At 43.5% G+C, this 26,071-nt stretch overlaps 2 protein-coding genes across 6 annotated transcripts in view; one reads left to right on the top strand and one right to left on the bottom strand.

Moving 5' to 3' along the window:
- Nucleotides 1-3,885, top strand: part of LOC139416376 (polyhomeotic-like protein 2) — a 47,956-nt gene extending 44,071 nt beyond the window's left edge. For all 5 annotated transcript variants that reach the window (XM_071164925.1, XM_071164924.1, XM_071164923.1 and 2 more), the window contains one exon: nt 344-3,885. In XM_071164925.1, the coding sequence (XP_071021026.1) occupies nt 344-498 (155 nt within the window). In that variant the 3' untranslated portion in view covers nt 499-3,885. The remainder of the gene's footprint in view (nt 1-343) is intronic.
- Nucleotides 3,886-6,896: 3,011 nt separating this feature from the next.
- On the bottom strand, nt 6,897-12,832 carry LOC139417243 (putative beta-lactamase-like 1). The gene is made up of 7 exons (XM_071166490.1): nt 12,643-12,832; nt 12,099-12,241; nt 10,178-10,284; nt 9,809-9,966; nt 9,388-9,617; nt 8,999-9,104; nt 6,897-8,699 (listed from the first exon to the last, which is right to left on the bottom strand). Exons 2-7 carry the CDS (start codon nt 12,202-12,204, stop codon nt 7,715-7,717), a joined length of 1,692 nt encoding a protein of 563 aa, XP_071022591.1. The 5' UTR covers nt 12,205-12,241; nt 12,643-12,832; the 3' UTR covers nt 6,897-7,714.
- Between the last annotated feature and the right edge of the window lie 13,239 nt (nt 12,833-26,071).

Raw genomic sequence — 26,071 nt, 5'->3', positions numbered from 1 at the left:
CCCAATACAACAGTGGTCACCAACCTTGCTTTTGGAGAAATGCAGGGTGTGCAAGGCTTTTGTTTTAGCCCAGTAGTAACATACCTACTTCAGTCAACAAACTTAGTCTTTTGATTAGTTGAAATACAAATTAAATCAAAGTTTGTTTCAACACTAAAACATAAATATCGGTTCCACGAACAAAATTGCTGACCTGACCCCTGTCATAAATCAAGCAGGAGTGATTTTTAGAAAAGACTTGGAACCTGGAGCCTGGAACCTGGTGGTTATGTGTAATGTTATTCTTTTAATATATATCTTTCCTATAAAGCTAACTCATCAGGCTGTTTGTTTATATTCCCAGGATGCCTGGCGATAGCCGAGGAGTTCCGCTCGCAGGAGATCGACGGCCAGTCCTTGCTGCTGCTGAAAGAGGACCACCTCATGGGCACCATGAACATCAAACTGGGGCCTGCGCTCAAGCTCTTTGCCGAGATCAGTATGCTGAGAGACTCGTAACCCCTCCTCTCTGGAGCCACTCCACACTGCCGGAAAGTGTCCAGAACACCATATTTATACGGTACTCTGACCAGGCTCAAGCCTACCGCTGTGGCAGGTTGGTCCCACTGGGGTGGAGGATGGACGAAAGGTGTCTCTGTTTCATAGAAGCTGATGGTCCATAGCATATTGACAACGCTATCTGAGTTTAGAGCTTTGCCTCTTTGGACTCTCCTATGCAATGCAGGAACCGTTAGCTACTGAATGAGTTGTACTGTGGATGTTGTACTGTGCACAAGGAACTTATCCAGCTAGACTCAAATGGACAAGGTGGTACTTAAGTTCATAAATGCCGTTACTAGTAGTTAGAGATTCTCTGGTACATCTGTATACTTTTTTAGCCAGTAATTCTGAAAGTAGCGCTCACGAGCCAAAAGTGGTCCCTGAAAATTGCGTACTACATAACATATGTGCCGATATGTGCATCACGTCATTGCTCTCTCTCTCTGCTGTGTGCGTCTTGCTAGCTGTCACTCAAATAGTGAGGGGCTGAAGCACATTGGTTGGAACTCGAATTGTTAGGGGGCTGGCACCACATGGGGGAAAATGTAGGGAAAATGGCACCGCACAGCTTCCAGTAAACAGCCTCTTTCAAACTAGGATTTTGTGGCTAATTGAGGTAAAGTAATTCTGCTCAGATTATGCATTTATGAACTACACATGTCACATGCACCAAATACAACAGGTGTAGACTTTACAGTGAAATGCTTACTTACGAGCCCATTCCCAACAATGCAGAGTTAAAATATGAGGCGCATATTTGCTAAATTAAAAGGAAATGCACATCCAGCCTGAAGTGGGAGGTTTAAAAATATGAACTCAGCATAAAAGAAACGTCTTCTCACTGTCAACTGCTTTTATTTTCAACAAACTTAACATGTACATATTTATATGAACATAAGATTCAACAACTGATACAAACTGAACAAGTTCCACAGACATGTGACTAACAAAAATTGAATAATGTGTCCCTGAACAAAGGGGGGGTCAAACGTAACAGTCAGTATCTGGTGTGGCCACCAGCTGCATTAAGTACTGCAGTGCATCTCCTCCTCATGGACTGCACCAGATTTGCAAGTTCTTGCTGTGAGATGTTACCCCACTCTTCCACCAAGGCACCTGCAAGTTCCTGGACATTTCTGGGGGGAATGGCCCTAGCCCTGAGATCTGGTGGCATTGTCATGCTGGAGGTTCATGTCAGGATGAGCCTGCAGGAAGGGTACCACATGACGGAGGATGTCTTCCCTGTAACGCACAGCATTGAGATTGCCTGCAATGACAACAAGCTCAGTCCGATGATGCTGTGACCGTCCACCTCCAAATCGATCCCGCTCCAGAGTACAGGCCTCGGTGTAACGCTCATTCCTTTGACAATAAACGCGAATCCGACCATCACCCCTGGTGAGATAAAACCGCAACTCATCAGTGAAGAGCACTTTTTGCCAGTCCTGTCTGGTCCAGCGACATGGGTTTGAGCCCATAGGCGACGTTGTTGCCGGTGATGTCTGGTGAGGACCTGCCTTACAACAGGCCTACAAGCCCTCAGTCCAGCCTCTCAGCCTATTGTGGACATTCTGAGCACTGATGGAGGGATTGTGCGTTCCTGGTGTAACTCGGGCAGTTGTTGCCATCCTGTACCTGTCCCGCAGGTGTGATGTTCGGATGTTCCGATCCTATGCAGGTGTTGTTACACGTGGTCTGCCACTGCAAAGACGATCAGCTGTCTGTCCTGTCTCCCTGTAGTGCTGTCTGAGGCATCTCACAGTACGGACGTTAAAATTTATTGCCCTGGCCACATCTGCAGTCTTCATGTCTCCTTGCAGCATGCCTATGGCACTTTTACGCAGATGATCAGGGACCCTGGGCATCTTTCTTTTGGTGTTTTTGAGACCGTAGAAAGGCCTCGTGTCCTAAGTTTTCATAACTGTGACCTTAATTGCCTACCGTCTGTAAGCTGTTAGTGTCTTAACGACCGTTCCACAGGTGCTTGTTCATTAATTGTTTGGGTCATTGAACATGCATGGGAAACAGTGTTTAAACCCTTTACAATGAAGATCTGTGAAGTAATTCGTAAAAATCAAAATAATCTTTGAAAAACAGGGTCTTGAAAAGGGCCGTTTCTTTTTTTTTTTTGCTGAGTTTATATACTTGACAGTCACAAGTTGCGGAGCTTTCTGTAAGTCATTTTTTTAAATTGTGAGGTAGTTGCATCTGGATTACTTCTCCATTGATAATATACACGTGAGTTTACAAAACACAACACCTGCTCTTTCCATGACATAGACTGGTGAATCCAGGTGAAAGCTATGCCCTGACAAATTGAGGCTGTTCTGAGGGCAAAATTAGGGGGGTGCAACTCGATATTAGGAAAGTGTTCTTAATGTTTTGTACACTCGGTGTATATTTGATTCTTGACTGGAAGTTGGCGTTTTGGGTATTTCCGTCTTGGCGGGAAAGTGGTTAACCTGCCTAGGACTGTATTTAGAGTTTAGGTTATAAACACCATCCACTGCACAGGACAGTACACAAAATGTTACAGTTCACGCCTTGAATAGGTGGGTTGTGATACTTTCTGAACTATTTTTGTATATAAATTCAACAAAATAGCCTAAAATCATTGCATCCTTTTTATTTCTTGCTTCTTGTGTTTTTAGAAAACGGGTGTTTTTAAGGATTCTAAATTTGAATAATTTAGTTTGCTTTCTTAATTTATTGTCCTGTGTCAATGACATTTTCAAATGGACAAGCCTTAACCATATGTAGTTGTCTGTCAAACTAGCCACCAGGTAGGGTCCCTGGCCTCCAGAAGTCTGGGGAAATGGCAATCGATTACTCTTACAAACTCTAGTGTGAAACTAAGAAAAATCAACTGTCATTCCAAGTTTGTATTATTTTGTGTGATAAACTACTAGGGTTTTAATTGGACAGGAACATGGAGGGACGTTCAGGTTCCCCCACCTATTTTGGTTAAAAAACCTGTGACATTTGAATAGATTTTAGTGATCTAAATTAATAAATTTTTTGGGAAAAGCACCATTCCCAATTCCATTTTGTGCTCGGTATCATATTGAAGGGATCGTTTACACAATGAAATGCAGATTTTAATAGATAATCACTCAATGTTTTTTTTGGTCATCACTGCATCATGTCCTGCAGGCCTTTTTTATAGACTTTGAAACCTGCTGTAACCTTCAAACCAAAGTGTCATCGGCATCATGTTTGTATCTGATGTTTAGGATTAGAAACTCACTTTTCATTCTTCAAGTTCTAAACTTGAGTATTTGTATTTATGGAACTAGTTCTTGTATACCACATTTTGTACTCCAAAAATAAAACCTTAAAATGGTATCTGTGTACACTTTTCTGCAGTGATAAGACCGTACCATAATTTATTATGAATATTTTACTTAGTGAATACATTTAATTGAAATACATTTTTAGTGGAGTCTCCTATACACATAATCAGTCAATAACAGGGGAAGTGAGAGAATAATTAATTAGAACTATTCAACTGGCTGATACAAAAATGTCTTTCATATCTGCTTCTCTAGTGCATAGACTGAGATGCCATGACCACTAACAGTATGAGTATAAAGCTTATTAGAATCTGACATGGTGAGAACCAGCAACTACAGCAATTGACAAATATTAATCTTACTACAAACATATTTTGCTTGAAACTGACAAAAACAAATGAAATGGGATGTCGTCTTTTAGAAAGGTTGGCAGGTGTCCCTTTTAACAGCCAGTACAGGTAGCAAATGTGCAGATCTCACAGGCATGTGAATGGTCAGCCACACCTGCTGTTCACAACCACTACAATTAGCACAGATAATATTCCCTTAAGTATTTATACAAACGCATACCGACATCTAAATACTGTACATTTAGAAGCGTGTGCATGCACACACACGGTATTTATAGTTTTTCACAATATTACAGAAAGAATCCACTAATTAGCCAATGGACTTTCAACACTTTATTATCCATATTTGAAAATAAATGGTAAAATGCCAATGTTTTTCACCCAACCAATCATCGGGTCACTCCTTCCTTTTCAAAATTACAGTTTGGAAGCTCAGTTGCTAATTAGATAGTTTGTTTTCCCAACCCGGTCCTCATCTAGGCTCCGGATGCAGTTTTACTCACGAGTGCCCCCTACTGGAAAATTTTACGGAGTGCAGCTTTAACTCACCTAACCTTACGAAGGATACCCCGGCGTCCTTGCTTTGGCACAAAGGCATGAATTCTTCGGGGAGAGAAAGGTGTGTGCACACAGCCACTGTGCTGGTCTTACTTAAAGCTCCCTTCACTGTCCAGCAACGTTTCCTCACTGATTCCAGAGAGAATAGGACATCTCCTTCCTCGCGAGAGAATAGAACACAAAAATGGATCATTGCAGCAGCTAGGCACAATGGGTATAATAGTGTCCAGCTCACTCTCTAAGAGTGATGTTAGAAAGAACAACAAAAAAATCTACTGATTTACAAAGTTAGATAAACATATCGGGGTGGATGCATCAAATCTCATTCAAGTACATATTCATAAAAGCTCAGTTTTTCCCAAAGTGCTGATTGACACTTACCATGATAAGAACAGCATTAGACATCTGGCAAAAAGCCATGAGGAGCAGGACAATAGAGAGCAGTATTCCTCTTTTCTGTTTCTCTGTGATACAGTATGTTCCGTTTCTGGGTTTCTATCTTGATATAAAAAATAAAAAAACGTTTTTACTACACTCCAACCTGGGCTCAAAAAGGATATGATTGGTAATAATTACAGCATGTTATCTCTAGTTAATAAATAGCTGGTTATTAGGTCTATATGGTGGCATAAATAACCTGACACTGTTCATATGGTCAGAAAACAGTAAGAGAAGCCAAGAGAGGTATCAGATATGTTTTATTGGGTTAATGAACCCTCTGATATTTTTCTTGTCTCTATATGATACATCCTTTACTGTACGCTGAGTTGATAAATAGTGTCCATTTCAGAAAGATTAACGGGGGGGGCTCTGTTCAATCTGTATCGCTCAAGCATTACAGATTGCGTGATAGACATTTAAAGGTCATTTTCCATTGAGCTGACATATGCAGTGTTTACCGTGAATGCAGTTTTCACTAACATGGGAACATTGCCTTTAAATTTCAATCACGCTGTAATGCTGAAATCACGCAATACGGATTGAATAGAGCCTTAACTTTCTGTTCCTGTTTAGAGTCACTATCAAAAATTGAGACTTAGGTGGACACTATTCCACAATTTCTTTGACTTTATTATGAAAATTTTTATCGGTTCCCTTAGTACCCACAAACTCAATAGGGTTTTGTTCTTTTTACTGTGATTCAGTCATAAACTCACGGCCCTTTTTCAGGACCCTGTCTTTCAAAAAGAATTAGTAAAAATCCAAATACCTTCACAGATCTTCATTGTAAAGGGTTTAAACACTGTTTCCCATGCTTGTCCAATGACCAATAAACAATGAATGAACATGCACCTGTGGAAGGCAATTAAGGTCACAGTTATGAAAACTTAGGACACTAAAAAACACCAAAAGAAAGATGCCCAGGGTCCCTTCACATTTTGCTGAATGTGCCATAGGCATGCTGCAAGGAGGCATGAGGACTGCAGATGTGGCCAGGGCAATAAATTGCAATGCCCGTACTGTGAGACGCCTAAAACAGCACTACAGGGAGACAGGACGGACAGCTGATCGTCTTCGCAGTGGCAGACCACGTGTAACAACACCTGCACAGGATCAGTACATCCGAACATCACACCTGCAGGACAGGTACAGGATGGCAACAATAACTGCCCGAGTTACACCAGGAACGCACAATCCCTCCATCAATGCTCAGACTGGCCACAATAGGCTGAGAGAGGTTGGACTGAGGGCTTGTAGGCCGGTTGTAAGGCAGGTCCCACCAGACATCACCGGCAACAACGTCGCCTATGGGCACAAACCCACCGTCGCTGGACCAGACAGGACTGGCAAAAAAGTGCTCTTCACTGACGTGTTATGGTTTTGTCTCACCAGGGGTGATGGTCGGATTCGCGTTTATCGTCAAAGGAATGAGCGTTACACCGAGGCCTGTACTCTGGAGCGGAATCAATTTGGAGGTGGAGTGTCCGTCATGGTCTGGGGCGGTGTGTCACAGGATCATCGGACTGAGCTTGTTGTCATTGCAGGCCATCTCAATGCTGTGCATTACAAGGCACATGTCTGTTAGGCACATGTCTGTGGAACTTATTCAGTTTATGTCTCAGCTGTTGAATCTTATGTTCATACAAATATTTATACATGTTAAGTTTGCTGAAAATAACCGCTGTTGACAGTGAGAGGACGTTTCTTTTATTCTTTTAGTTTATTTGTGTTGACAGTATATGGACTCTACTCAATTTTGTATAATTGCATTGTATGAATGCAGTATTATTGTATTTTGAAAGTTACATATGTTGAAACTTGTTTTCCTGACATGCAAAACATTTTGGGACTATATCAACAATGGACTAACAAAACAAATCCAGAAATATCATTTTTGGATGGAGTTTTCCTTTAGGCCAGGGAGCTCTGCACTTGCCATCTAAAATGTGGAGACAAAACATTTAGACAACAGGATTTTCTTTCCCAAGGTCATTTGAGGCACTTAAATGAATTAAAAGTGAGAAAAGTGGACATTAGCTTACAGAATTTTCACCACAGTCATATTTTGTTGTGAGACAAATAACTATCATAGTGACGACAGCTTCTTTCATTGAAGTAACAAGGTAACAGAAAGAATGTGTCACCACAGTATAACAAACAATATAACGCACCCATTTAATTTAACCTTCATGTAACCTTAATGATGCATCATTCAATAAGAATAACTTCACGCAAGAGACAGCATGATATTTGCATGGAAGACAATTTACATTGAAGATAAGATAATTATAAAACGACTTACAATTGCACTACTTTACAGAACACAATAACAAGGCCCTCTGACATTCACTGTAGGAAAAACAACAATTTACTCATTCACTCATTCACGTCATACACATAAAAAAAATAAGCATTTGAAAGGGTAGAACAATTAAAATTCCAAAGTCTCTGCATACTGTTCAGGCTCTGAAATTATCCACTTAAAATCCAGAATTCCATCTGTGATTCCATACAATAAAAACAGTTCAGGGTTTAACTGTTGAAGATTGGCCGTCGAGCTATCCGGAGCACTTTGTAAGTGTTGAGCCCAGGAGAGTCGAATCCAGGCGACACGCCCTTCTTGTTGAAATAATAGAAGTTAAAGAGTTGCCTGTCCTGGGTCTCCAGAGACACTGAGATGCTGTTGACCTTCAGCTTGCAGGGGTACTCCCCCTCGAACACCACCCTGAACACCCTCTCCTGCAGGAAGTCCAGCCTGATAGTCCTGTACTTGGCCAGCATCATGGTGTCCACCTGGGGCCCAAACTGCTGCATGACCAGCACCCCGCCCAAACTCGCCTTTATCTCATAGAAGGTCATGTTCTGGTAGGTGAAGAGGCCCACATAGGGCGTGGGGTCGGGTGGCGGCGAGAGCTTGCGCTGTGCATTCCTGAAAGCGCTCTCCATGGCTGGGATGAGATGGCTGTATGCCTGAGTGACCAGATCCCCGTCCATTATTGGCGGCCTCACCCCGGCCATCAGCACCACCAGGCCCAGCTTCAGTCGGGGAACCAGGGAGAAGGTGGTGGCGTAGCCGTCCAGGTCTCCGTCCTTACGAACCACCTCGTAGCCCAGCTGCTCGTTGACCTCCCAGGGCGTGCCGGTGTAGTTGGCGAAGTAGCCCTGGTGGCAGCGAAACAGAGGGGTCAGCAGAGTCTTCAGGGTGTCATGTTGGAGGAGGGGCCGGCTGTAAGCCCCCAGAAGCACCATGGCTAGTTTGGCCATGTCGGCCGCCGTGGAGTACATCTGGCCAGCGGGCCGATACCAGCCCAGGTCGTAGAGGGGTGCCAATTGGCCGCTGCTGTACACGCCCACTGCCATCTGGCTCTGAATGGCTGGGGTTATATCAAAGCCTGTGTCCTCCATCCCCAGCTGCTCCAGGATGTTGTCGGACACCCAGCTCTCGTAGTCGGATTTTGCAAAGTTCTCGGCCAAGACATTAGCCAATAAAGAGAAGGCCACGTTGCTGTAGTGACATCTAGGGAAGCGAGAGGAAGTATTGGTGATTTTTACATTTAAGTCATTTTAGCAGACACGCTTATCCAGAGTGAAACAGGAGCAATTAGGATTAAGTGCCTTGCTCAAGGACACGTCAACAGAATTTTCCCCTAGTCGGCTTTGGGATTCATACCAGCAACCTTTCGGTTATTGGCCCAACGCTCTTAACCACTAGGGTAACCTGCAACCCCATGTCACAGTCACATTAAATCACCACCACCCTTTACCAAAATTGACTGGATAAGCTCTTAACAGGAAGGGGAATGAGGTGCATCTTACTTGGTGCCTGGGTCTGCCACCAGGACATCATCCTGTAATAGATCTATAGCAGCCTCTGTGTCTCCACCCCAGAGTAGATTTGTTGACCGAAGCCGTCTGGGTAACCCTGAAGACAAAACAAATTCTGGAGTCAAAATAATGTCAAACGTTTTGGAGTCAAAGGAATGTACAAGGGAACTTCCTTTATCACGTAGTGCTTTCCTCAGGTACATTACATTACAGCACAGTCCGAGGGATCTGGTCAGGAGAAAAGGCTAATAGGCCAGGAGCTTATTACCGCCATCATTAGGGACATGTATCGATCTAAGTATAGCCTCTCTCTCCACTCACGCAATGGCCAAGGTAAGCTAAGGTTAATGTACAGCCATGAAGAGGAAGAGTGCCTTCACCAGAGAGCTGACCGGCCATCCTGCGCAGGGTGACAGAGGGAGAGCGTGGTTGGGTATCTCTGTCAGAACCAGCCTTGACATCCACTACTCCCCGCCGCTTCCCCAGCGGGTTCTTGATGGTGAAGTTTGCCGCATACTTCTCCAAAGGGTCATCCAAGGAGGCCACCTTCCCCTCCTCCCATAGCTTGTACAGCATCAGTGTCGGGAAGATCTTTGAGAGACTTGCAATTCTGTTGGGGAAACAGTTGTTGAGTGTTATTACTCCTGCAACCATTCACCTTTGTGGCAAATCCCCCAATATTCTCATTGTCAACCTGACCAAGTCTCTGGAAATAGACACACATCTGTCACAGAAATCATGTAAATCTCATCTAACAAGCTTCTAACAAATGTTTTAACAACAGAGGAGAGCAGAGCTCACCTGTACACTGTGTATTCGTTGGGTGGAGGCGAGGAGGGATCACTCCCGTTCCTTCTGCCAAAGTTTCCGTTCCACAGCACAGAGTCGTTGAAGACAACGATGGCAGACAGAGCTGGTAGTGTAGTGTCATGAATACTTAACCTTAGGACAACATCTATCTGTATGGGGAAAAAAAATGGCATCTTGTGATGAAAAATGTGCATGTTGTGCGTTCTGCCCAGGGCAAATCTGTCATGTTTGACAAAGTCAAGTAAAGTCAATGCCAAATAAGCAGCTACACATGTCTGTATATCTAGTGCTTGTCTAATTTACGGTTTTTATCAAACAAATTCCATTCATGATCTCACGATTTGAAATGTTATTGTCGACCTTTTCTAATGCTTCCTTGAGTGCAGGGATGGGATGTTCCAGGAGTACTGGCTCAGGGAAACGAGGGCACAACTTTTCCTCCTTCACCTCAATGTTCACAACATTGCCTGTGGACAGAAAGAAAGGGGGTGTAACAAGTGCAGGTGGTGAATCACACTTCACGTGGTACCAAACTGGGCCAATAATTTTCAGTTGCAACAGAAAAAGACTGTTTGAGTGAGGGAGGTTCATCCAATTTTCTTTGGCAACATGGTCCCATTATGTTAAAGTGTTGACATTTAACCATTGTGGTTGTTTTAGGTCACCTTATCTCACATATTAGTTGTGTAATTTACTATCTGGTGTGAGGATTTGTCTGTGTTACAAATGGTAGACAATACTCATTCTGTTGCCAGTTTATGTTATTCTGTACCAGGCTATGTACAGCAGGGCCATGCACAGACCTTTCACGGGGCAGGTGCTCAAAATGAAAAAAGGGCGACAGACGAACCGCTTAAGGTTCTAGATAGCAACTAGTGTAGTGCATTTTAAGCACAGATTCAACCACAAAGACCAGGGAGGTTTTTCAATGCCTCACAAAGAAGGGCACCAATTGGTAGATTTGTAAAAATAAAATAAAAAGCAGACGCTGAATATACCTTTGAGCAATGGTGAAGTTGTTAATTAGGCTTTGGATGGTATATCAATACACCCAGTCACTACAAATACACGTGTCCTTCCTATCTCAGTTGCCGGAGAGGAAGGAAACTGCTCAGGGATTTCACCATGAGACCAATGGTGATTTTAAAACAGTTACAGAGTTTACTGGCTGTGATAGGAAAAAACTGAGGATGGATCAACAACATTGTAGTTACTCCAAGATACTAACCTAAATGACAGAGTGAAAAGAAGGAAGCCTGTACAGAATTCAAATATTCCAAAACATGCATCCTGTTTGCAACAAGACACAAATACTGCATAAAATGTGGCAAATGTTAGGGGCAAAACCCGACACAACACTTTACTGAGTACCACTCTTCATATTTTAGAGACCTACCCAAAAAGACTATGTAACAGCTGTAAACACCACCAAAGGTGCTTCTACAAAGTATTGACTCAGGGGTGGGAATACTTATGTGAATTAGATACATTTCTAAAAACAAGATTTCACTTTGTCATTGTGTGTAACACCACAAAATGTGGAATAAGTCAAGGGGTATGAATACTTTCTGAAGGCACTGTACGGTGGGTAGCTAGAGTGTAGACTACCTGTGTTGCTGCTGCTCTGCTGACCTGACACAGTGCAAACCCTGACTGAAGAAGGGTCGGAGATCAGAGGGTCGCAGATGTAGCTGCTCCTCTCTATGTCTTTCTGCTTCGCTCTGCTGCGCATAGGCTGTCAGCCAACCAGACCAAATATTGATAAATATATAAATCAAGTGTTCCTCAAATCTCATGCTGCAGGGGGTGCTGGGGGTGGTGGTATAATTATAATACAAATAATAACTATACAACCACCCAAAAGTACACTTGGTGAGTGAGAGGACAAAGGAGCAGGTGCTCAGGGCACAGGTAGACCCCTATTTGTGCACATGCCTGATCTACAGTATGTGTCCTGTACAGGAACACCCACTTTCGTACCACTTCATACTCTTCCTCCCTCCCGCCCCTGGTGTTAAAGCCTGCATTAAAGGGCCCGGTAATCCAGCAGCTTTGTGTAATCCCCAGCAGCCCCTGCAAACGAGCAATTAAGCCAAAGAGGATAAGGAAGCCACATGTACAAAAGTGTTTCCATGTTAAAACCGACATCTAAGTATTTTTGTCTGCTTGGGCGAAATGGCTACACCTCAACGGTCCCCCATTAGAACACACAAGAATGGCTCTTGAATCAATGGATGTATGGAACCACACATGGGAGGGGAAATTCTCTTTTGACTCTTACCTATTTTTAATTTTGGCATCCTGTACTGCCAAATAAAGCATGCCGTCATGACCAAGGATATCAGCAAAAAGACGACCATGCCTAACTTGGTCCATTTCACCTTCATCTTGCTGGTCTGGTGTTCTTGCCCAAAGTTGGACAGGCTGGAAATGACATGAAAGTTAGTTGCACCTCTTACAGTCTTTATCAATGGAATCCTAATTGTCCTCAATCAAATAGATTTCCTAATTAAGTATTCTTTGGCATGTGAGGATAAATTGGTTAGGGGATAAAACAAAACGTCTGATTAACACAACAGTAGTTAATGTCTTTCCAAAAGAAAACATGACATTGAAACAGAAGCTTGTTGCATCAAGCCTATAGTAGCCTATAGCAATACAAGACTATAGTAGCCTACAGCAATACAAGCCTATAGCAATACAAGCCTATTGTAGCCTATAGCAATACAAGCCAGAACACTGTCAATGCCAAGTGCTAATGCAATAATATGTACTTTCATAGATAGAATCCTGTTGACTGTATAAATACAGTGCAGCCGACTTACCACTCAGTATGCTCACTTTTCCAGCTGAGAGAAGTTCCACAAAACCCAAACTTCTCACGTCACTGATGTTTCATCTTCAGTAGGATGCTAGCAAAACCCCACCATCCAACCTCTCCAGTTACTTCAGTACTCTTTCACAGAGACATACAATACATGTACTGTAACCAATGGCTCCCAATCATTCACTTGCTACCTGCTACTACCTACCCACACTTAATCCTAGTCGGTGATCCCTGAATGGGTGATTCAATTCCCTGTCCGCAAACTAGGGGCCGTGACGTCATAATCCCCAGAGATTCTGCTGTAAAGCCATGCTGGAGAAGGCCTAGGAGAGGAGGGAACCCTTAAGCTCTCATCCTCAGCAATAAAATCAGTTCAAGCTGAACGGGGGGAGGGCGAATTGATTCACTTCACAAATCACACTCTATACCAGGGTTCCCCTAGCAAATAAAACCCGCTGGTGATTTTATTTGCAACCTCAAGTTTTCTTTTAGAAATACATATTTTTTATTATAGTATATTTTTCCTTGTTTCAACTCAGCATCATAAACAAATTGGCCGGCTGGTGGTTTTATTTGCAGCCTCAAATTTTCTTTTAAATATATATATTTGTAATTATTATATCATTTTCCTTGTTTCAGGTCAACATCATAAACAAATTGTACATACAGTACCAGTCAAAAGTTTGGACACACCTACTCAATCAAAGGTTTTTCTTTATTTTGACTATTTTCTACATTGTAAAATAATAGTGAAGACATCAAAACTATGAAATAACACATATAGAATCATGTGGTTACTAAAAAAGTTTTAAACATATATTTATATTTTAGATCTTCAAAGTAGCCACCCTTTCCCTTGATGACAGCTTTGCACACTCTTGGTATTCTCTCAACCAGCTTCATGAGGAATGTTTCCAAACAGTCTCGAAGGAGTTCCGACATATGCTGAGCAATTGTTGGCTGCTTTTCCTTCGCTCTGAGATCCAACTCATCTCAAACCATCTCAATTGGGTTGAGGACGGATGATTGAGGAGGCCAGGTCATCTGATGCAGCAGTCCATCATGCTCCTTGGTCAAGTAGCCCTTACACAGCCTGGAGGTGTGTTTTGGGTCATTGTCCTGTTGAAAAACAAATGATAGTCCCACTAAGAGCTGGCATATCGCTGCAGAACGCTGTGGTTAAGTGTGCCTTGAATTCTAAATGAATCCCTGACAGTGTCACCAGAAAAGCACCCCCACACCATCACACCTCCTCCATGCTTCACTGTGGGATCCAAACATGCGGAGATCATCTGTTCACCTACTCTGTGTCTCACAAAGACACGGAGGTTGGAACCAAAAATCGCAAATTTGGACTAATCAGACCAAAGGACAGATTTCCATCGGTCTAATGTCCGTTGCTCGTGTTTCTTGGCCCAACCAAGTCTCTTCTTCTTATTGGTGTCCTTTAGTAGTGGTTTCTTTGCAGAAATCTGACCATGAAGGCCTAATTTACACAGTCTCCTCTGAACAGTTTATGTTGAGATGTGTCTGTAACTTGAACTCTATGAAGTATTTATTTGGGCTGGAATTTCTGAGGCTGGTAACTCTAATGAACGTATCCTCTGAGGCAGGGTTGACTGGCTCTTCCTTTCCTGTGGCGGTCCTCATGAGAGCCAGTTTCATCATAGCGCTTGATGGTTTTTGCGACTGCACTTGAAGAAACATTTAAGGTTTTTACATTTTCCGCATTTACTGACCTTCATGTCTTAAAGTAGTGATGGACTGTTATTTCTCTTTGCTTATTTGAGCTGTTCTTGCGATAATATGGACTTGTCTTTTACCAAATAGGGCTATCTTCTGTATACCAATCCTACCTTGTTACACACAACTGATTGGCTCAAACGCATTAAGAAGGAAAGAAATTCCACAAATAGATTTTAACAAGGCACACCTGTTAATTGAAATGCATTCCAGGTGACTATCTCATGAAGCTGGTTGAGAGAATGCCAAGCGTGTCATCTGTCATCAAGGCAAAGGGTGGCTACTTTGAAGAATCTCAAATATACACTTCCCATGAGTGACGTGTATCCCCTGTCACAGGAGGAGACGGTGGCTATGGAGACATATGTCACCAAATCTCCGGGACAGGGGAACATTCGGCCCTCCATCTCACCTGCCTCCTCAAGTTTATTTTTTGTGAAGAAGAAGGAGGGAGGTCTGCGTCCGTGCATTGACTATAGAGGTCTAAATTCCATCACAGTTGGGTTCAGTTACCCGCTACTCTCATCGCCACGGCGGTGGAGTCATTCCACGGAGCACGCTTCTTCACAAAACTGGATCTTAGGAGCGCATATAACTTGGTGTGAATTTGGGAGGGAGATGAGTGGAAAACCGCGTTTATTACCACATCTGGCCAATATGATTACCTAGTCATGCCTTAAGGGTTGAAAAATGCTCCATCCATTTTCCAATCTTTTGTTGACGAGATTCTCAGGGACCTGCACGAGCAGGGTGGAGTGGTTTACATCGATGACATACTGGTCTATTCCGCCACACGCGCCGCGCATGTGTCTCTGGTGCGCAAGGTACTTGGGCGACTGTTGGAGCATGACCTGTATGTCAAGGCCGAGAAATGTGTGTTCTCCAAACAAGCCGTCTCTTTCCTGGGGTATCGCATTTCCACATCTGGGGTGGTGATGGAGTGTGACCGCATTGCGGCCGTGCGTAATTGGCAAACTCCGACCACGGTAAAGGAGGTGCAGCGGTTTTTAGGGTTCGTCCATTACTACCGGAGGGTTATCCAGGGTTTTGGGCAGGTGGCTGCTCCCATTACCTCACTGCTGAAGGGGGGGGGGGCGTCTGAAGGCGTTGTTTACCGATGCTCCCGTAATGGCGCACCCGGACCCCTCTCTGGCATTCATAGTGGAGGTGGACGCGTCCGAGGCTGGTGTTGGAGCCGTGCTATCGCAGCGCTTGGGAACGCCCCCGAAGCTTCGCCCCTCCTGAAGCTCAGTCCGGCGGAGCAAAACTATGATGTGGGGGATCGGGAGTTGCTGGCTGTGGAGTTGGACACGGACATCGAGCTCGGTTAGAACCTCCTCCACTCACTTTGCCCGGTCTCCCTACGGACCTACAGAATGCTTACACACGTCTTCCAGCACTACGGAGTGCCTGAGGATATAGTTTCTGATCGGGGTCCCCAGTTCACTTCCCGGGTTTGGAAGGCGTTCATGGAGCATCTGGGGGTCTCGATCAGCCTGACCTCTGGTTTTCACCCCAAGAGTAATGGGCAGGTTTGAGAGAGTGAACAAGGATGTGGGCAGGTTTCTGCGGTCGTATTGCCAGGACCAGCCTGGAGAGTGGGCGAGGTTCGTCCCATGGGCCGAGATGGCCTAGAATTCACTTCGCCACTCCTCCACGGACCTGTCGCCGTTTCAGTGTGTGTTGTGTTATCAGCCGGTCCTGGTACCGTGGCATCAGAGTCAGACGAGGCTCCTGCAGTGGAGGATTGGGTGCAGCGCTCAAAGGAGACCTGGAGAGCCGTCCAGGAATCCCTGAAACGGGCCGGTGGGCGACAGAAGGTGAGCGCTGACCGCCACTGTAGTGAGGCCCCCGTGTTCACACCGGGGAACAGGGTCTGGCTCTCGACACAAAAACTGCCTCTCCGCCTGCTCTGCTGAAAGCTGGGTCCGCGGTTTGTGGGGCCATTTAAAGTCCTGAGGAGAATAAACGAGGTGTGTTATAGGTTACAGCTCCCCTCTTACTATCGTATTAACCCCTCATTTCATGTGTCTCTCCTCAGGCCGGTGGTAGCTGGTCCACTACAGGACGTTGAGTTGCGGGAGGTCCCTCCGCCCCCCCTGGACATTAAGGGGGGTTCGGCGTACACTGTACGGTCCATTCTGGACTCGGGTGGGGGGCCTGCAGTACCTCGTGGATTGGGAGGGGTACAGTCCGGAGGAGAGGTGCTGGGTGCTGGTGGGGGACATCTTGGACCCATCTCTGCTGGGTGAGTTCCACCGCCTCATCCTGATCGCCCTGCGCCTCGCCCTCCGGGTCGTCCTCGAGGCCGGCATCGGCGCGCTGTGGGAGCCGCGCGTCAGGGGGGGGTCCTGTCACGACTTCCACCAAAGGTGGCTCCTCTCCCTGTTCGGGCGGCGCTCAGAGGTAGTTGTCGCCGGTCTACTAGCTGCCACCGATCCCTTTTCCTTTTCTTTTGGTTATGTCTGTTTTGTGTTTCACCTGGTATTTAATCTCGCCATTTTCTTTGGGTTTTTGTGCGGGATTGTTTTTGCTTCACTGTCAGTGAGTTTTGGGTTGCGTTTTCTTTTGTTCATTTTTAACAGGTGGTTTTTCCCTGGACTGTGTCTGAGTGGGGTTTTGTGGCTACTGTTGTACGTCCGGTGTCCTGTTATTTTGAACTTGTTTAAATATACGCCCTTTTCCTTCGGAACTTGTTTCTTCTGCGCCTGACTCTACACCCACGTCTCCTTGGAGAGATCTGACAATGAGAAGGTGTGTCCAAACTTTTGTAGCCTAGTGGTTAGAGCGTTGGACTAGTAACCGGAAGCTTGCAAGTTCAAATCCCGAGCTGACAAGGTACAAATCTGTTGTTCTGCCCCTGAACAGGCAGTTAACCCACTGTTTCTAGAAAAATAAGAATTTGTTCTTAACTGACTTGCCTAGTAAAATAAATAAAATGTACATATATTTGAATTCCATAATGAAACAAGGTGAAATAAACATAACATAACCAACAAATTCAAAAACAATAAGAATTGTACATTCCCTTTCAGTTCTCTGCTCTTAATTTTACATGACTTAAATTAAATGTTCATTCGTTTATTTTCCTTACATTCCTTACATACCATTAATTTTCCTTGCATACCACTAATAATTGGCTGTAGTGTGTAAAATACACCTAACAGAGTATAGAGGCCTATACAGCAAGATATAAAAGAAAATCAAATCAAATTGTATTTATTTTCTACAACAAAGCGACTAGGGTCCACTTGACCTATAAGTTCATTTAATGTTTATATTGACACTTCTTAGGGTATCTGCAAGTTTATGGGGAAGAGATAGCAAAAAGTGGATTGTATAGAAATCTCCTTCCTTGTTCCTAAATGTAGCACTCATGTTCTCCAGTGCCAATACTTTAAAGATCTCACAATACCACTGATTTATTGTTGGTGGCTGGTCTTTTATCCAGTTAAGGAGAATGCATTTGCGGGGCCACAAAGAGTGATGTTTTAAGAAGATTGAGCTGTGCTCAGGTACGTGAGGGCCTGTTCCCAACTACACCCAGTACAAATTGCCATGTGAACATGCCCCCAGCTCCGTTTTGACATTTTCCCAGAAGTCCAAAACAGATTGCCATGAGGGCCTTTTTCCTTCATACACTTCAACACGTATCTGAGAATTCTGCTTTCATTTTATTACATACAGTACAGGTCAAAAGTTTGAACACACCTGTCACGCCTGCTCCCGCTCCCCCTCCCTGGCACGCGAGGCTGCCCATCATTACACACACCTATGGGCTATACTCGGCCTTGACTCAGGACGGTAAGTTAGTGATTGAAGATATCCCTCTAGTGGTGTGGGGGCTGTGCTTTGGCAAAGTGGGTGGGGTTATATCCTTCCTGTTTGGCCCTGTCTGGGGGTATCATTGGGTGGGGCCACAGTGTCTCCTGACCCCTCCTGTCTCAGCCTCCAGTATTTATGCTGCAGTAGTTTATGTGTCGGGGGGCTAGGGTCAGTTTGTTATATCTGGAGTACTTCTCCTGTCTTATCCGGTGTCCTGTGTGAATTTAAGTGTGCTCTCTCTAATTCTCTCTTTCTCTATCTCTCGGAGGACCTGAGCCCTAGGACCATGCCTCAGGACTACCTGGCATGATGACTCCTTGCTGTCCCCAGTCCACCTGGCCGTGCTGCTGCTCCATTTTCAACTGTTCTGCCTGTGGCTATGGAACCCTGACCTGTTCACTGGACGTGCTACCTGTCCCAGACCTGCGGGAGCGGTAGAGATACTCTTAATGATCGGCTATGAAAAGCCAACTGACATTTACTCTTGAGGTGCTGACTTGCTGCACCCTCGACAACTACTGTGATTATTATTATTTGACCATGCTGGCTCTAACCACTAGGGTAGCCTAGTGGTTAGACCGTTGGACTAGTAACCAAAAGGTTGCAAGTTCAAACCCCTGAGCTGACAAGGTACAAATCTGTTGTTCTGCCCCTGAATAGGCAGTTAGCCCACTGTTCCTTAGGCTGTCATTGAAAATAAGAATTTGTTCTTAACTGACTTGCCTAGGTAAATAATTTATGAACATTTGAACATCTTGGCCATGTTCTGTTATAATCTCCACGCGGCACAGCCAGAGGAGGACTGGCCACCCCTCATAGCCTGGTTTCTTCCTAGGTTTTGGCCTTTCTAGGGAGTTTTTCCTAGCCACCGTGCTTCTACACCTGCATTGCTTGCTGTTTGGGGTTTTAGGCTGGGTTTCTGTACAGCACTTTGAGATATCAGCTGATGTAAGAAGGGCTATATAAATACATTTGATTTAATTTGACCTGTCACCATCGTTACACGCATAAGTGCTTCTTTGGACTCACCTGAACTCCATTACTTTGTTGATTGCCCCTCCAATATCTGTCTGTTCCTCAGTTTGATCCCCGTGTCAGCATGAATGTTATTTTGTTTCCCCTGTCCAGACGCTGTTCGTGTTCTGTTTCATGTCCGTTGTTTATTAAATGTTCACTCCCTGTACTTGTGTCACGCCCTGATCTGTTTCACCTGTCCCTGTGATTGTCTCCACCCCCTCCAGGTGTCCCTTATTTTCCCCAGTGTATTTATCCCTGTGTTTCCTGTCTCTCTGTGCCAGTTCGTCTTGTATGTTTGGTCAAGTCAACCAGTGTGGTTTTCCCCATACTCCTTTTCTATTCTCTTTTGATCGTCTTCCCGGTTTTTACCACTGCCTGACTCTGGACTACTTTCCCGCCTGCCTAATCATCCTGCCTGCCCTGACCTTGAATCTGCCTGCCCTTCGGTACCTATTGGACTCTGAACTGGTTTTGACCTTTTGCCTGTACACGACCGTTCTCTTGCCTACCCCTTTGGATGAATAAACATTGTAAGACACCAACCCTCTGCCTCCTGTGTCTACATCTACAGCTTTGTGCCTTGATAATTTGCTTCTTATCTCCCAGTGTCTGTCCTCACAACACCTACTCAGTCAAGGGTTTTTCTTTCTTTTTACAATTTTCTACATTGTAGAATAACAGTGAAGATATCAACAACTCTGAAATAACATATGGAATCATTTAGTAACCAAAAATGTTTTTTTTTTGTTGGTTGCTACAATGTAGAAAATAGGAAAACTAAAGAAAAATCCTGGAATGAGTAGGTGTGTCCAAACGTTTGACTGGTACTGTATAATAGGAGTCCTATGAAGCCTTTGCATAATCTTCCTTTGCATTTTTTGCACCTTGTTACAGGCGAACAGTTGTCTTGCTTCGAGCATAGCCTTTGTCCAATTTTGAATTTCTGGGCCCAAGTTTTCTGAACAGAAAACACACATACACACATATATGTATTCATTGTTGGACAGAAAAGACTGTAAAAACACCTCCAAGTGATTTTAATTTTGGAAAACTGTTATCAAGTATTCCCACAGATAATATACAAACACATGTGATCGTATAATGCAAGCAAGGTTTGAAATTATTATGTTTAAGTCAAATATTATATCTGGTTGGGCTTCTTGCTGTCAGTTTGCAGTCTACAAATGATTTGAAATTTACACTTTTGATTTAAGAATAGCGACATGGTTGGCATGACCATTAGAGATCTATGATAAAATATTTTTTGATGATTGTAGATGTGGTCTAAATAGAAACTGGCCATGTACATTTGACATGTAATACTGGCTCCGTAACACTAATCTATAACACTTTCTACCTCCACCAAGTCATTAGGTTTGCTGCTAGTTGGACTGGATCTTCTTGACCCTAATCAGTCCGGCTTCAAGACGGGTCACTCAACCGAGACTGCTCTTCTCTGTGCCACAGAGGCTCGCTGCTCTTCCAAAGCTGACTCTCTCTCCTCTGTTCTCATCCTCCTAGATCTATCCGCTGCCTTGATGCTGTGAACCATCAGATCCTCATCTCCACCCTCTCAGGGTGTCTCAGGCTTTGCACACTTTTTGGTTGCATCCCACCTGGCAGGTCTCTCCTACCAGGTGACATAGAGAGCATCTGTGTCTGCACCATATACTCTCACTACTGGTGTCCCCCAGGGCTAGGTTCTAGGCCCTCTCCTCTTCTCTCTATACATCAAATCCTGTGGCTCTATCACATGGTCTCTCCTATCAATGCTATGAGGATGACACTCAACTACTTTTCTCCTTCCCACCTTCTGACACCCAGGTGGCGACACGCATCTCTGCGTGTCTGGCAGATAACTCATCTTGAATATCGGCCCACCACCTCAAGCTCAACCTCAACAAGACGGAGCTGCTCTTCCTCACTCCAAGACCTCTCCATCACTATTGACAACTCCATGGTGTCCCCTTCCCAATGTGCAAAGAACCTTGGCGTGACACTGGACAACAGTGTCGTTCTCTGTAAACATCAAAGCAGTTACTCACTTCTGCAGGCTCATGCTCTACAACATCCGTAGAGTACGACCCTACCTCACACAGGAAGCGCCCTGTACGGGAGGGCAGCTCCCGGCTCAGCCCAGTCCAAGCTCTTCTCTGTCCTGGCTGCTCAATGGTGGAACCAGCTTCCCCCTGAAGCTAGGAAAGCAGAGTCCCTGCCCATCTACTGAAAACATCTGAAACCCTACCTCTTCAAAGACTATCTTAAAGAGTATCTTAAACCCCCTCAACTTGACTCTTTTCACCCTTACTAGCTCTGACTTTGCTGATATACTGATATGTGGTTGTCCCACATAGCTATTTTAAGATGAATGCACTAACTGTAAATTGCTCTGGGTAAGAGTGTCTGCTAAATGACTCAAATGTAAATGTAAAATAATGTGCTTACGGCATTGAAGATGAGCAATATTACACGAGCCAGGGCCAATTTATAGTTCACCACTGCCTTAGTCTCTTGTGACAGCCCGAGTAGCTGAGAGTTGGCTCTAGGTGCCGAGATTGCCACAACCTGTATGTTGCTTCGGATTCTGCTTCTGCCAAATAGACAAGGATTACATGGGTATGACATATGTTTTATGCACTCAGTTACATATATCTCAGCTTGCTTTACCTTCTCACAGTGAAGTGGATAATGTGTGTGTGTCTGCAAATACTAGTTTCACTCCAACTCAAGTGTAACTTTCATTAGGAACTGATTATGATTTATCCTCAAGACGAAGCTATAAAGCCTAGTAATGCACCACTATAACTTTCAGTAACCTTCCACCATCAAACACTACAGATTCAAACACACTATACACACTGTAGACCAAACACATCACATGTCAAACTTAAATGTGTTCAAGTCACTGCAGTAGAAATGAATGAGATTTACTGATGAGATTTATTGATGATGACATTTACACAATTTACTTAGTTTTTATTCCATGGCACTTCATATGCTGTCTGCAGAAGGTTTATGAACGCAATAGATGTCATAAGATAAGTACATATGTATGTGGAAAAGTTTGAGTTTTATAAGAACAGGTAGTACAGATATCAAATCTTAATTTGATCACCCTGTTTTTGCAGGAAATTTCCTACACAGCAGGAAATCGAGAACTTGGGACTATAAGGATCTATCTGAATTTTTGTCAAAATTAAGTTATTGACATAGTCCTGTTCTGTTCAATGTTCTCTACCTATATAGTACTCTAAATACCCCAATTCATGTTGTGAAGTTCAAAAGAATACAAGATAAAAATTGCTGACTCCATTCAAACCAATGAGGGTTCGGGACTTAAAAGGCAATTATCTCAGAATCATATTTTTGCAGATAGAACCTTGTAGTCCCAAGCTCTCGAAACGCAAACTTGTAATGTATTCAAGGTTTAAAAAGGATTCTTAAGTTTTTTATTTTGCGCTAACAATTTTTTAAATCAACCCCTACAAAAATGTTAATTCATTATATGTGCTGCAGGATCATTTTCCTGCTGTGAGAAACTGGTCAAATTAAGATCCTACATCTGTAACAAGCAGATGGGTAGGAAGCTGCCCACTGAAGAAGGCGAAAGCTGCAACGTCTGTGTATGTTAGCAACCTGATGCAGGAGAAAAATGAAGAAGTAAGCTTGACGTCTTTTTTTAGTGCGGACCAATCTCAAATATTTTACTTTACCTGAATTCCAGGGTTTTACGCACTACATTTTCTTGGGGAGAGTGCGATGGTCTTCTTTTGATGGGTAGGAAGCTCAAATACCTAAGAGAGACAGATACAGTAGCTGCACAGTTAATTCAGTTATGATGCGTGATATAACAGTACTGACATACAGTATGAGCTGTGACTGTGATACGGACGTGGGAAGTCAGGTCCACCATATGCCCTCATACACTTTATCAGAAATTATAAATGTCTGCCCATATCATAATTATCCTCTGTTGTATGAAGTCTCACCTTATGACTATGACCCAAAAAAGCCATTCAGGAGTTATGTGGTTATTACCATGATGCTTTCCAATCAGACCACAAGGGGGCAGTAGATGCTGTTGCTTTAGCCAGCCGTGACACACTCATCACATAATACACGATTTGATAATAGCAACAATGATAGCAAAACTAAGCACCACTAAGGATTGATTGGATTTCTCCAGGATCCGAGTAAACTCAGCAACAGTATTAGCATTACAATTTGGAGTTGTGAATGCACTGATATATATATTTTTAATTGATTGTGTTTAAAAAAAACAACACATTTTCCTCTATTAGTTTACACAGAGTAGGTTCTAGATATACCATGACGGCTCTTACAGAATCCAAACAAATTTAAGCTTTTAGAGGAGGCTAACCACTTCATATCAGCTAACCACTTCATATGGATCAGCTAACCACTTCATATGTACCAGCTAACCACTTCATATGTATCAGCTAACCATTTCATATGTATCAGCTAACCACTTCATATGTATCAGCTAACCATTTCATATGTATCAGCTAACCACTTCATATGTACCAGCTAACCACTTCATATGTATCAGCTAACCACTTCATATGTATCAGCTAACCACTTCATATTGTTGGATCCTGTGTTTTACATTATAGCCATTAGTATATATATGATTAAATATCATCTGATGTTGGTTGTGTGAGGTGTCTGCATTTGTGCACTGGAGCATCATTATGAGATTAAACAACTGCTTGCTACTTGCCTGTTTGTGTGTGACAAGAACTGAGTAACATGGTGTGACCTGGATGTTGCAAAACTGTAGATAACAGCCCAGCAGATGCTTTGTCCTTGTGTTTGTATGTAACAATATTGAGCACATGGTGTGACTTGCTGTATCTTACAAAGTTGTGATAGGGAGGGGTGGTCATCACTAGCTTTAACTGAGATGGAAAAATACTGAACAACACAATAGCAGGAACTGAGCAACTGTTCTAACTAGGCTGCAATACCAGAACAGTAAGGATCTATACATCGAGGAGGGAGAACTCCAAGAAGCGCCAAGAGGCGGGGACCCGCCTGAGCGCCTGCAATAGGCTGGGCAAGTTTAAACCACGCCCAGTCTCTACTGTGATAGGCCAACAGACGTGTTGGAACTATGTCTATCACAGTATAAAGAATACTGTTTACATACATCCTGTCAGTTCTCTGTTCTGCCCTGCGTGGTATTACAGTGAGCCCGTATATACGAAAGTTGCATTTGCCATTTATTACTTAGCTAATAAATAATACATAGTATAAAATCGGTGACTCATTGTTATATTTATCCTGATACCAGATTCGAATTTACGCAACTCTAACAATATGTATCAGCTAACCACTTCATATGTTATAGAAATCAGCTGTTGTTTTCTTGGAGGAGAAAAGCATGCACACGTTTAAAAACCAAAGCTACTTATCTTTTATCTATACAATTTATTTTTACCACTTAAACATATATATTGGGATTCCTCCTCTGTATAAACCTCATTAGCTTGATGATGTGCGTGTAGAGAAGGAGAGTGTCATTTAATACAAGGGCATTTGTTTCCACGTTTCCTCTCCTTGTCACATGTAGTTGATTACCTTTGACCTTTTTCAAAGGCAGGCAAGGAAGGGACGGAAGAGAGAACACAAGGACATTTTCCACAGGAGAGGGAAACCCAAGGACAGTCCTGTTGTCTCCAAGGCCCCACTCCATCTATAGTCTGTGAACATTCCGGTTGCAGTTGACAATCCTATTTCTGTCTGTGTGTTTTTTGTAAGGTTAATTGTAGGTATTCTGAATACAACTTGTTTGGTATCTTGTGGACATGGAAACAGCCAGCGAATGTATGTCTTGTGTTTTTTTTACATTGTGTTGATCAGTACATTTAAAGGATTGACTTATTTATGTGCATGAAGCACTTTAGTCTTTACGACCCTTTGATATTTAATCTCTGTTTTTCGGGATGACTTTTACATGCCTTCCATACCAGTACCCAGTTCAGGTATTTACTGTCCTATCCTAAAACCGCTTTTACAGGCTAGGATTTAATCAACACCCCATAGCAATGTTTACCCAGTGTCTTTGTTTAAAAACGTCACCCTGCGCGGGAAGTGCTGCTCACCGGAGCAAAGGTCCTCCAACTTCCTGACTTGACTTCATTAGTATCTGTTTGTATCCCAGGCAGCACAGACAAAACACAAAGTGAAAGCGGAAACCATCCTCAGAATGGACTACTGCATGTGGGTGGAGGAGGAAATCCTTGTTGCTCCTACGTTTCAGAGCCTGTCTTATATTCAAAATGTGTGTTAGATGTGCTTTTGTGTCTGATTGTGGACTGTACCAAAATGCAAGAGTGAGGGAGAGTGCAAACGAAAGCTTTTTCAAGACACCTTTCCACCTTTGCTCACACAAGTGAATAGAGGAAGCTTCTATTTGCTGTCCATATCTGACACCTCCCATCTGTGACCTCATCACTGCAGCCAGGCAGGAGAGAGTGGGAGGTCACTGAGCAGTGGACTCACAGACAGACAGACAGACAGACATTAACCCCATTCAGCATGAATAGTCTTCTCTTCACACTTGCATCATACAGGAGTCAAAGTGAGATGCTAATTACAATCCAGAGAGACAGATACAATCCTAAGCATTTATGAAAAGTCTAAAATAAAGAGCTGGTGAATTCACTGAAGAACAATATCTGGAACATGCTCCAGATATTAAATGACTCATTAACTATTTGCTTTTACCTGCAGATGCGTGGCAGTCTTTGTTGTTCACTCAGTGTGTCTCCAGAAATGTCTTCCAGAGCAGGCTTGTGTCACCTCCGCCAGCAATGTAA

This window comes from Oncorhynchus clarkii, chromosome 9 (genome assembly GCF_045791955.1).
Source record: "Oncorhynchus clarkii lewisi isolate Uvic-CL-2024 chromosome 9, UVic_Ocla_1.0, whole genome shotgun sequence".
In the NCBI taxonomy this organism is placed as follows: domain Eukaryota; kingdom Metazoa; phylum Chordata; class Actinopteri; order Salmoniformes; family Salmonidae; genus Oncorhynchus; species Oncorhynchus clarkii.
The sequence above is the reverse complement of the archived record's forward strand: the minus strand, read 5'-3'. Positions and strand labels throughout refer to the sequence as shown.